The sequence below is a fragment of the Rhipicephalus microplus genome, chromosome 4, assembly GCF_043290135.1.
Source record: "Rhipicephalus microplus isolate Deutch F79 chromosome 4, USDA_Rmic, whole genome shotgun sequence".
NCBI lineage: Eukaryota > Metazoa > Arthropoda > Arachnida > Ixodida > Ixodidae > Rhipicephalus > Rhipicephalus microplus.
This window is the reverse complement of record NC_134703.1, coordinates 132461065-132473271: the sequence shown is the minus strand read 5'-3', so window position 1 is coordinate 132473271 and position 12207 is coordinate 132461065. Positions and strand designations below refer to the sequence as shown.

The 12207-nt window shown below is 43.3% G+C and overlaps 1 protein-coding gene across 2 annotated transcripts in view; it reads left to right on the top strand.

Annotated features, from left to right (window-relative positions):
• The window catches only part of Vps13 (vacuolar protein sorting 13C), a 209788-nt gene that overhangs the window by 97603 nt on the left and 99978 nt on the right, over positions 1 to 12207 (top strand). For both annotated transcript variants that reach the window (XM_037423426.2, XM_037423425.2), the window contains exons 37-43: positions 4291 to 4413; positions 6013 to 6165; positions 7585 to 7770; positions 8831 to 8950; positions 9987 to 10112; positions 10578 to 10718; positions 12045 to 12164. In XM_037423426.2, the coding sequence (XP_037279323.2) occupies positions 4291 to 4413; positions 6013 to 6165; positions 7585 to 7770; positions 8831 to 8950; positions 9987 to 10112; positions 10578 to 10718; positions 12045 to 12164 (969 nt within the window). The remainder of the gene's footprint in view (positions 1 to 4290; positions 4414 to 6012; positions 6166 to 7584; positions 7771 to 8830; positions 8951 to 9986; positions 10113 to 10577; positions 10719 to 12044; positions 12165 to 12207) is intronic.

Here is a 12207-nt window from a genome sequence, read left to right as displayed (position 1 = left end):
AAAGATCGCGTTATTCGAAAACGACGTCAGGCCGAATGCCGATCGTGCCGAAAGCGTAGTGCTGTGCGAGTTGGGTGCATTGACGGCCGTCGTCGCAGGCGCGGCATGCCCCGTTTGTCACGAGAGTAAACTCGCAGTTCGGGCACCGAATAAAAAGCGGAAAGGCCTTTCGGCGTTTCTGGAGCTACACTGCGAGAATGCGGAGTGCTCGGAGAGCATCCTTTCGTCCGCGTACTCGTCGAAGCGGGTCGCGTCAGATGGCGGCCGCGGTGCAAGCAGAAGCTACGACAGCGGGAGTTCGCGTGACGCCTTTGCCGTGAACCTGAAAGTGGTGCTTGCAGCGCGTGCCGTCGGTATCGGGCATGAGCAACTTTCACGATTTTGTGCAGTAGTTGGATTGCCAAACCCTATGCACCATAAGACCTTCCATGCTATCGGCAAAAAGATTCACAGTGCGGCAGTGAAGGCTGTCTGTGAAAACATGCAAAGGGCACGCAGCGTCACCAAAGAGGTGGCTGGTAACAGTGACGTGCCAGTCATGTTTGACGGCACATGGCAAAAAAGAGGCCACAAAAGCCACAATGGTGTGGGAACTGTAGTGTCCTTGGACACTGGTTTGTGCCTGGACTATGAAGTGCTTTCCAACTTCTGCCTGGCGTGCAGTCTGCATAACGACATGGGAGGCGATGAAGAAACATGGCAGGCGTTTCATCATCCCGTTTGTGAGAAGAATTGCGACTGTTCTTCGCATGCCATGGAGGCCGAAGCTGCAGTGCGCATTTGGCAGAGGACTGTGGACTATGAGACACCCCTGCGGTTCACCATCTTCCTAAGCGATGGAGACAGCAAGGCCTACAACGGGGTCTGTGATGCCAACGTGTACCCTGACACTCCATTTGAAAAAGAGGAGTGCACCAACCACGTGGCGAAACGTCTGGGCACCGGCCTGCGGAAGCTGCCAACGCCACTTCCACGAGGGGAGAAGCTGAAGGAGACCACCATCCAGAAGCTTCAAACTTACTTTCAGGTGGCCATTGTGAACAATCGGGGAAATGTCCACAAGATGTACACTGCCATATGGGCCTCATGTTTGCACTCGTGCTCAACAGACGGTGCTGGAAGTCACAAGTTCTGTCCTGCAGGCCCAGACTCGTGGTGCAAGCACCGACGTGCTGAGGCGCAGGGCCAGCCTGCACCGTGCCACACCCCCCTCCTGACCAAGGCCCAGGGTTTGGCAGTCCTCCCAATCTACAAGCGTCTCACAGATGCGAAGCTGCTTGCCCGGTGCCTCCACGGCAAGACACAGAACGCGGCCGAGTCCCTGAACAGCAAAATATGGCTGCTGTGTCCAAAGACCCGGTTTGCTTCCCGGACTGCTGTGGAAACAGCCACAGCCATTGCAGTCCTGTGGTTCAACCGGGGCCACGCGAGCTTTGAAAAGGTGCTGGAAGAGCTTGGGGTGCTTCCTTCGGAGGCCCTGGTTACCCTCAGCGACCGCCGAGACAGCATGCGCATGCACAAGATGAATGTGCGTCAAACCGCTGAGGCGAGGGCACACCGTCGCAGTGCAGCCAAGAGGGCCCGGGTGGAGGAGTCCTGCCGCACCAGCCGGGAAGGGAAAACCTACGGTGCTGGAGAGTTTTAGACAACTGATATTCCCTCTGGACATGTGTGTATGTGTTCAGCACAAGTTTCGTGCTACTGCGTTTTTCATTTTTGTAAATACAGACTTTCAAACTTTCAAACGCGTTTTTCTCATTTCGCAATTTTGGCCAATTTGCATTTTTTGCGGGAAGTGTTTCGGGCACTTAGAATGGTCATACGACGACGAAATTTGGCACACACATTGAGGAGAGTGCGTAGGGTGCCGATATCTACTTGAATCAGCACAACCTATCAGCTGTAAATATCTATTAATAAATTTAATGGTGGTCGAGTGGAAAAAAAAGGGTAGTTTGCTACACAGATGTTTTTTTCATAGTTTCAAAGTTGGAGCACAATTTCTAGCTAGATATCGGCACTCTATGGCTAATAGGGAGCAAAAGGAGCCATTGAACAACTCTCTGCATGAACATTTAGTATGCGCGGAAGTTCCCGGAAAACTTATCAAGTTTCACCATTACTTGAAACACAACTCCCAAACTATTGCACTTATGTAAAAACTGATTACAGATTTGGAATCAGGAGGAAAAACTGCATCAGTGGTCCAATTTCTGAAGCTCTAAGTTGAATAACAAAAAAAAAGTGCTTTCGAGGAGCGTCTCCCCTTAAGGTCGTGGTTGTCTCGGCTACTGTACAGGTCTCTGTAAAACTCCTCCGCTATTTTAACTATCCTATCCATATTGGTAGTTATTTTGCCTTCTTTGTCCCTTAGTGCATACATCCGACTTTTGCCTATCCCAAGTTTCCTCTTCACTGCTTTGACACTTCCTCCGTTTTTCAGAGCGTGTTCAATTCTCTCCATGTTATACCTTCTTACGTCGCATACTTTACGTCTATTAATCAACTTCGAAAGCTCTGCCAGTTCTATTTTGTATGTTGTACTTGACACTTTCATGATTTGACGCTTCTTAATTAGGTTCTTCGTTTCCTGGGAAAGCTTGCCAGTGTCCTGTCTAACTACCCTGCCTCCAACTTCCACTGCACACTCCGTAATGATACTCGTCAGATTATCATTCATTGTATCTACGCTAAGGTTGGTTTCCTCACTAAGAGCCGAGTACCTGTTCTGCAGCGACACTCTGAATTCCTGTACTTTCCCTCTCAGTGCTAGCTTATTGATTGGCTTCTTGCGTATTAGTTTCTGTCGTCCTTTCTTCAAGTCTAGGTGAATTCGAGACGGTACCATTCTATGGTCACTGCATCATTCCTTGCCAACCACTTCCACATCCTGCACGATTCCTGGGTGTGCAGTCATTATAAAGTCTATTTCATTCTTATTTTCGCCATTAGGGCTCCTCCATGTCCACTTGCGGTTTTCTCGTTTTCGGTAGAAGGTATTCAAAATCCGCAAATTATTGCGTTCTGCGAATTCTACTAGTAGCTCTCCTCTGGCGTTTCTAGTGCCGATGCCATATTCTCCTACTGCCTGGTCTCCAGCCTGCTTCTTCCCTACCTTTGCATTAAAGTCGCCCATCACTATAGTATACTGTGTTTTTACCTTACTCATTGCCGATTCCACGTCTTCATAGAAGCTTTCAACTGAAGCGTCATCAAGGCTGGATGTGGTCTAGTGACTGCTACAGAAAGGTTTTGAATTGGTCCTTGTTGAAATGCCATACTAGGCAAAAAATTTTCAGTGAAGATTTTCCTGCTGAAATTCAGCAGGGATTTTCTTTTGTAGCTTCAGATTTAACTTTTTTTTTTCCATTTCATTTAACTATTGTATTTCAGATTGCATGCATAACTGAATTTTCTAAGTGCCAGGATGTATCGGGTGTGAAAGCATCAGGTTGCAGACATGAGCTGGCGGTGAACTTTTTGTGGTTAATGAGCGAGGTGTTGTTCCTTGGGGACCGAAATTTGTGGTCTTCCAAAAAACAAGAGGTGGTTTTGGCAGAGGCACACAGGAAAATGGCTTATGGCATCAGTTATTTTGCGTTGTATTATATTGTAATGCTATACCTATAAGTGCACAGTGCGCTAATCCTCAGTGGCAAATGTACTGCCTATATAACGTGGGTTTTTAAGCTGAATGAACTTGAAGAGGACACTTCCAGAGTATTGTAATACTAATAAGGGTTGTGCTTAGAAAACAAGGGGTGGAGCTTGCTTTATGAAGTTTTGGCACATACGAAAAGACCAAAAATAGGAGTTCTTACTTCACCTACCACTTCCACCTAAGTGGCATGTACTGCTGCCGTGTCGGCTGTTTACTGTTCTAAGGGGATATATTTATGTATTTTTCATCGCTCTTAGTGTGGAACTCACAGTAATATGTGCTCAAGCTATTCCTTTCAAGTTTTTAGTGACTTCGTGATTCAACCATGGCCTTTAGGTGCATAAACCGAATGATCTGCCTTTGTTCCAAGCCTTCTCCACTTTTTTTAAAGTTTAGCATGAGAAACCATTAAAGGAATGTGTGCTTCGTTATTTTCCTTTTTTCTACCTTGTTACACTGAAAAATCTTGAAAGCGGTCAATTGTTGGCAATGTGTCTGATCAGCCAAATGGTGCGACAGCTAGCGGGGCCTCGCTTCCTAGTGTTTCATTCACCTGAACGATTGACTGTGTGTTGTGTGATCGTGTGTTGTATAATCATGTGTTGCGTCGGTGTGCCTTGGTACTTCAGGGATCCATCCACAACAAGATAAGGCAAGTTGGGACGACACAGACAATGATGGTGAGCATGGACGACCTCAGGATGTTCACATCCTACGTGGACAAATTTCAATCCGAACATGTTCGCTCTGAGGTAAGTCCTTGACTTGCTTTCATGTGCATTTCAGACACTGTGCCTGACGTTGTGCAAGTGACAATTCCTCTGAATTGCAAGAAATACAGAAGATACTTGTTTTAGAACTGAAATTTGCATTAAGGACTCGAGACAATTTTTTTTCAGAGGGAGAAGGTAATTCAGCTTTGGCAGCGCAAAGCTAGTATGTACGGTGGCGATGTAAACTCGAACAGTGCAGTATCTACGTTCTCTGCGGTTTTGCATTTCTTTTCATCCATGATATAATATGGAACCATTCTATCGTCTTATTGCCACCAAGGTCAAAGCATGATGAAAAGTGTGCCGTGCTGTTCGCATTTCTTTCCATCTTCCCAGCACATCTACTATGGTCATTGCTTTTTGCTACTCTGCAATAGAGGGCAATTCTTTTTTTTTTCAATAAATTGAGTTTTTTTTTTATTTACGTATTGGCACTATGCAGAAAATTTATTGCATACTATGTTCAAACCTCGATATAATAAATCCAGAAAAAATGAAATATTGGTTATAACAAAGTAAATTAAGAATGCTCTTGCAATAGATATAATGTTGGGAATGTATTTCTATAACAAATTTTTGGGTGTAACAAAGTTATTTTGCTGCAGGATACAACCTTGTTATAATGAGGTTCGAGTGTACTTCAAAATTTATAGACATTCATTCTATCATTTTTACTTCAATATTTGCAGGAGTACCTTGAAGATAGATTCAGTCATTATTGGGTCAAAATAAGAGTGACTATCGAAGTTATGTGCCCTTGTAATCGTGAGGTTTGTTTTATTACCTGACAAAGGCTGATTTTGGCATCAAAATAATTGAAATTTGGGCCTATAGAAATACATGTACACTGGCCAAGACCCATTGTACTGGCTTTAATGAACCAAAGACTAAACATATGGAATTGTAAAGTACTCCAAAAGGTCAACCTCGTAAAGGAGTTGTAAAAGTCAACCGTAAGATACTCGTAAAGGAGTCATAATGGTCAACCGTAAAGTACTGTGGTTCTGATGCAGCTTTTAATTTTTCACATCAGGTACTGAATAACACGACTGCACTTAAAAGCAAGAGGTACTGAGTAGTGCATCATGTTTTTATTGCTTCTGTTAGTACTCGTTCATCCATCATTTGATGCTAGTGGATTGTTCTTGTTGCTGGCTTCAGTGCACATATTGCAAATGAAGAATTTGATCAGTGCTGAAAGCATAAACTGGGTGAATGGTTATTGTAAAACTAGTAGCATTAAAATCGATTGAGGGACAGTAGAACTTTGTTTTTTGAAACTTCAGTGGTTTTAGAACCCAGTTTAAATTAATTTCACTTCAGTAGCTTGGTTGCTGTAGTGTTGTGCCGCCTGGCTCGAGGTTGCAGATTTGTTTTGTTGTAAAGAGCCCTCGAAAAATGTCCATGATGCTTCTTATTTAGGTGCGCAAAAGCCTCGGGTGGCAGAAACCAATCTGCAGTTTCTTGCCATGGTGTGCCGTAAATCACTTCTCGATTTTGAATGAACAGCAGAGTGATAGAGCAAGTGTTCTCTCTAATCTCTACAATTGATGTCCGGTTCTGTTTTTTTCTCTCAAGATATTGAAGCCCACAGAGATAAGCCTGAACAGCACATTCACTGTCGAAAATGGCCAGCACATGGAGATCAGCTTCTCACCAATAGAGATTCACGTGACGCCTGGAGCAGTGGAGATTCTCTCTAAAAGCTTGGGCTCTCTCAGTGCTCCTAGTGTAAGTTCTCCAACAATTTAAAGTGTAACATTGAAAATTTTAAGTGTAATACTGGGCCCCGCCGCGGTGTTCTAGTAGCTAAAATACTCGTCTGCTGACCCGCAGGTCGCGAGATCGAATCCTGGCTGTGGGGGCTGCATTTCCGATGGAGACGGAAATGTTGTAGGCCCGTGTGCTCAGATTTGGTGCACATTAAAGAACACCAGGTGGTCGAAATTTCCGGAACCCTCCTCTAGAGCATCTCTCATAATCATATGGTGGTTTTGGGACGTTAAACCCCACAAATCAATCAAGTGTAATATTGAGAGCCAATTATAGCGCTGCATGTGTCCTCAAAATCGCAATAAATTATCAGCTAAAATTGTTCTCTCTTCTCTCGACAAATGATGGAACAAGCTCGAAAATCCCTCATCACAGCCGTTGTAACAGCCATTGGCTGATTTGAGCACAGCGCGCTCGGTTGTTACAGGAACCGTCGTGAGAGGCCACGACTTGTTGACGCGTGCACATGCGGTCACATTGAAAAAGCGCGTATTTTAAAACAAAAAAAAAGAAAGAAAAGTGCTCAAGGTTACGAGGCACGAGTGACGTATTTTCTTTCCCCATGCCATCTCTTCCTGCTTAGCTTCCAACACTTTCATCAGATAAGAGAAGAGAGAATGCAATTGAAGCGTGCTATGAATTCTTGTAACTCCGCTCATACTGGATGGATTCTAGAAGTTATTGTGGCAGTGAATTCGTGAAGCAATGAGCTCATTTAGTGAATCCATCTCATGGCTACTTGAAAGCGTTGCAGGGCCCTTTTAATGAGAGAAATCGATTTTGAGCAGTATGCTTCACTGCTTGACATAGTTGGCTTGTAGTGAAGCTTAATGAAGCCAATACATTAGTATAAAGCGCCACTAACACCCTTGCCACTCTCATTTTGTTTTCTTTTTGGCGAAGTGCTATGCTTTTCAGATCCAATGCCCTGTATGACAGCGGGCGTCAAAATGGTACTTTTTTGTGGCCATTACTCATTCAGTGACTAGAGAAAATAACGAGTTAAGAAATGAATGTGGTATAGCGTAGCAATGCATCGTTCAAAATGTCAAGGGGCGATAGAGTTTTAGGTACAAACTGCTTACAATGCTTTACTTTCATGTGGTTTATCAAGGTAATGTTGTAACTGTACTTATTGTAATCAATGAAACGAGGCCCACAAACTGCGCTACGTTCCTTTTCGCCTGAAGGAGGTGGCATAAAAGCTGGTTTCATGACCACGAAAGTGACTCTCCCGATTGGGCAGTCTGGCAGGACAATAATTTTTACATTACCAGGCTTTATGACATCTAGAGTTGAATCCGCCTCTCGGGTGCAAAACGTGCCAAATGAAAAAAAGAAGCTGGTGCTCAGTTGGTCGTCTTTTGTCGCGTACAGGCTGAGCAGAAGGGTGATCATGAAGTTGAGCCTGACAACAGTGAGGTGTGGAACCCGATGAAACTGGACAAAACGAAGCTGTGGTTCCTGGAAGTGCCGACAGTGCCAATGGCCACAGAAGCCATGGAGACCATGGAAACCATACCCGCCTCGCAGGACTCCCAGCCGCCTCGAAAGGACGAGCAGGCAAGTTGACACCGAGGAGATGGGGCTGAAGTTTGAAATTATGGCTAGAGCACGTATTGCCTTCTATAGCTACGCGTGGTTATGTCAGGTGCTGCACTTTCTTTTCTAAACGAATAAGCTTTCTTTGGTTGTTGTAGAAAAAGCGCCAAGCCTGAAGGAAGAGCAAACCTTGACAGCTTTTTTTTTGTTTCTCCTTATTTTTCTCCTTTCTTTCTTCCTTTTTTTTATTTCTCTCTATCTTTTCTATCTATTTTTTGTCTGTTTTTATATCTCATCTATTATTTTGTCGCTCTGTTTTTTTATTCCCTTTCTCATTCTCACTTTGTCTTTCTACCTATTTCTCTCTTTCTTTCTATTCTTGTATTGTCCTTTTTTTTCAATATCTGTCTATATAGCTTTTTATGCCTGTGATGCCCTACAGGGTGAGGAAAAAAAACCAGAGACGTCGCAGACTAGTGTGCAAACTAACAAATACATTATTTTGATCGTGAACAGCCTTTTGTACTGGAAGAAAGAAAAAAGAGGGGAGGGTAATTAAGTGATTAAAAACATAATACGAAAAAAAAGAAAACAGTGCATAACAAGCTCGCAGACATACCAACTGGCCCCCATTGCCACCTTATTAGTATTTCTCTGTCTTTTTCTGTGTCTCTTTCTCTCTTGCGCTGGTCTTGTTCCCTCGCCCATCAGAGTTATTGCATTTCATGCCGACAAAGCTCTGCACGTGTCTGGAAGCAAAGCAGTAGACGAACAAAAGAAAAAAGATCATAAAAGCACGTGCCAGTTTATGATGGTTTTCTCTTCGCTCTGCATTGGCTAACAATCCCAACCCTTGTCATTTTTGAGCTACGGTAAGTGATTATCGACGTCCTGGCTTGCTTGATGCAGCATTCCTGCTGCGAGAGCAGTGGGGACAGTGTGTTTAAAAACGTGAACATAACAAGTAAAACACCTTAGATGGTGTCACTTTTACACCCTTTAAGGTGTTAAGGTTTAAACTCATAAGGACTGGCGTTCTGTGTTGTGTATCATGCAGCAAGGGGTATTTGCTTGTGCACAGGCTCTGGTGACAGCCAAGTCCATTGTGATAACTCTAGAACAAGGTGCAGAAAATCGCACGGTTCCCATGCTGCTGTGGAAGGCAAGCCTGGAAGCTGAAGTGTTGGACTGGTCTGCAGAGGTAACTACCACCATCCTATGCACTGTTTACCTTTTTGCTAATATTCGAAATAAACATTTTTCGTATCTTTGAAATACCCGAGACATTTCTGTAGCGTGGTGTGCACTCGCTCGCATTGCTAGGGAAAAGCCAAAGGTACTCATCTGCATGGGTCGGCGAACTCGCCCACGAGTTAACTCACATGGACTCGTATCGAGCCACGAGTCTGAGTGAGTTTGGGCGATTAATGTTTTGGCGAGTTTGAGTCCGAGTGAGTCCGGCTCGGGAAAATCTTGGCGAGTCTGAGCGAGTCTAAGGCGTAAAATTTATTTCGTGGGTTAGTCTGAGCGAGTTCCACTGTTTTTGCCGACCTATGTTCGCGTGAAACTAGAACGTATACTCTTTTTGTTCACCATGAAATAATTGAGTTCCATCCGTAGTTCTTAAGCATTATGGGGAGTAATGATTAAGCCTAATAAGGTGATGTAATTAATAAAAAATGTTTTTTTTTTGGTGTTTGGTCTGCATTGTGTTTTTTGTGTGACTTCCCTCTGCAAAGAAACATGTCATCTTTGTATGCTGGTATCTTACTGCTCAGATTTCAAAGTTTTCATTTTCCAAAGAGGTTCTGTAACAGATTTGGAGATGTGTAGTTGTCTAAGCAAATGCAGTGGCTGCGAGTTTGCATGTCATAAAGCAGAAAAATCAATGTTTTATTTCAATAGTGAAAGTGAGTCGGTCAATCAACCATTCGATCAGTCTGGCAATTTTCAGCTCTTAGGTATTCTAATTTATCCATGCCATAAAACTGTCCCAAAAATTTGAACATGCACGAAAAAGATTTCAAAAAGCAGAAAAGGAAAAAGCCCTTGATACCAGATTAGTACGCACCTTAATAAGCGTATTTCTGAAAACTGCCTTCGTATTTGCCTAGTTGAAAACTTACTACAGCCTGTGTTACATCTTTGTTCACTACAGTAGTTAGGTATCAACGGCATTGTAGCGCAGCTGTTCTTGGCAGGGCTGTGATGCTGTAAAAATTGCGTCTTAAACACAGATGTCAGTTCGGGGTTTCTTGGGCTCTGTGGTCTTCTACTACAATGAGAAGCTTGCTGTGTGGGAACCTCTGGTGGAGCCTATCGAAGTTCCTGGTGGTCGCAAGGTCTGGGAGATTGCACTTAAGGTGTGTATTATATTTATTACTTCTTTTTTTTTTTTGGCAGAGTCTACTTTCTTACCATGTTATTCTTACGCATACAGTGTAATGATAAGATTCTTGAAGTATTCGTAACTGTGTTATTGAAATGGGCACTGAGGACACCGTGGTATAGTGTGCTTAAAAGTAATGAGTGAATTTTCTTAGATTAGGTAATTTCTTCTGCTTATCAGCTGACTAGCTGAAACATACCATAAGGATCTTGTAGTACCTTGACACTATTCAGTTTTCCTTACCAAGAGCGGTCGCTGTCCTACAGCTTTGTTTCATGACATCGAATGACGGCAGACACTTCTGTGGGCTGATTCATGCTGTGTTTCCAGCTCTGTGCTCAAATTTCATAGAATGCAGGGGTGATTTTGTAAATGCTTGACAAGCGGTGTGCGTAGGTGTGCATATTTGGTGAGCACTTGCTGGAATCCATTTCCACAGATCGACAAGCACATCGTTGACGACAGCATGCACGATGCGGCCAACCTGCCACCGATGTTCTCAATTGAGCTTCTCGTTGAGGACACCCTGGAGATGACCTTCTCTCAGACTACACTACAAGTGCTCAAGGATCTTGGGGAGGTGAGCTTTACTTGGTACTATCAACTCGCAGTGGATTTGTTCCACTTCACAATATTGCAAATAAGGGTTACAGAATAGGGCTTTCATGGCATTGAGAATTGGATGAAATGTCGTCTGGTTGGGATGTAGTGGCATGGTAAAAATAAAAATACTTAATGCCAACCACAAAACTGTTGTTAAAATATAATATTTCAGCTTCCACATGGCTTAAAAAATGTTTGGAAGGTGCAACATCATTGTAATTTAACAGCTTCTTGGTCAGTGTTCACTGTTGTTTCTACCATGCTAGTGCTTTCACCTTACTCATCTTTCCCTTCCCATGCAGGCGCGCACACACACATGCCAACAAAATATGAAGAGTAGCTGTTTGTGGTAGAGTATATTGCTCTGTTGTGCTCTGCACAAGCAAAATTTATTTGCTGCAAGGTGTGTGCAAACATGGCGTCAACTGAAACTGAAGCACTGCAAATCTGGGAGCAAAATGTTTTAAGGGATTGTGAGTTAGAACCTTGGGGAAGGAGCAGTTTATAAGCGGCAAATCACAATGCAAGAACACATGAGTACATTTTGAGTGGGTGCTCACATAGAATCTCAGGCAGCTAAAATAAATCCGTAGCTCGCCATCATATCAGCCTTTATAGTGGCAGAATTTTTTTTTCTTTTTCGCAAGTATTGGTGTTTGTGGGCTGATATTGTGAGCAGCCTCTTCTCTGGAACGTTACCTATTTATTGGCACAATGGTGGAATTGAGTAGGGCATAGAATGGGTTACCTATTTATTGGCACAACGTTGGAATTGAGTAGGGCATAGAATGTAAAAGTTAAAAGTGAAAAAAAAAATATACTGCTACAGAACTGTTCCTGTCACAATGACTGCTCCAAAGGGACCTACTCATTCTATACAACCAGTTGATGGCTACCACACTTCAGTTATCCAATGCTACCATTCTTCGAAATCAGTCATTCAGTAGAGCTTCATTTCTGTTCAGCTTTGAGCAAAACTGGTTGGTTTGGCATCAAGTCTAAATGACTAAGCCCTAGAACACTCAGAACAACGTAGGTAGCTGTTAGAAACTCGAGAAAACATATCCCGGTAAAGCTTGATGCAAATATGTTTTGCATCCAAAGTCTTAGTCCTGTACTACTTACGAAAGTTTTGTCAGCTACAATTAACCACATTAGAACATACTGTTAAGAAAATATAATGAGAAACACAAGCATATAATTGTTATGTTTTTGCACAGTTTTTGTTGCGTTAAAAAAAGTGTTTATACAAAAGCAGTGGGTGTAATGCGACCGTTACGATCCTTCTTTTCTCTTCGAACAGGCATTCAGTGCTGCGCTCGTCAAAGCACCCATGGAGCACAAACGCTTGGATGCACCTTACGTGGTCAAGAACTACCTCGGGATTGTTGTCCACGTTATTCTTGAGGGGACGCCGTTCCGAGTAAGCATCTAAGCGGTGCAGATCAGGACATTCTCTTGAAAGT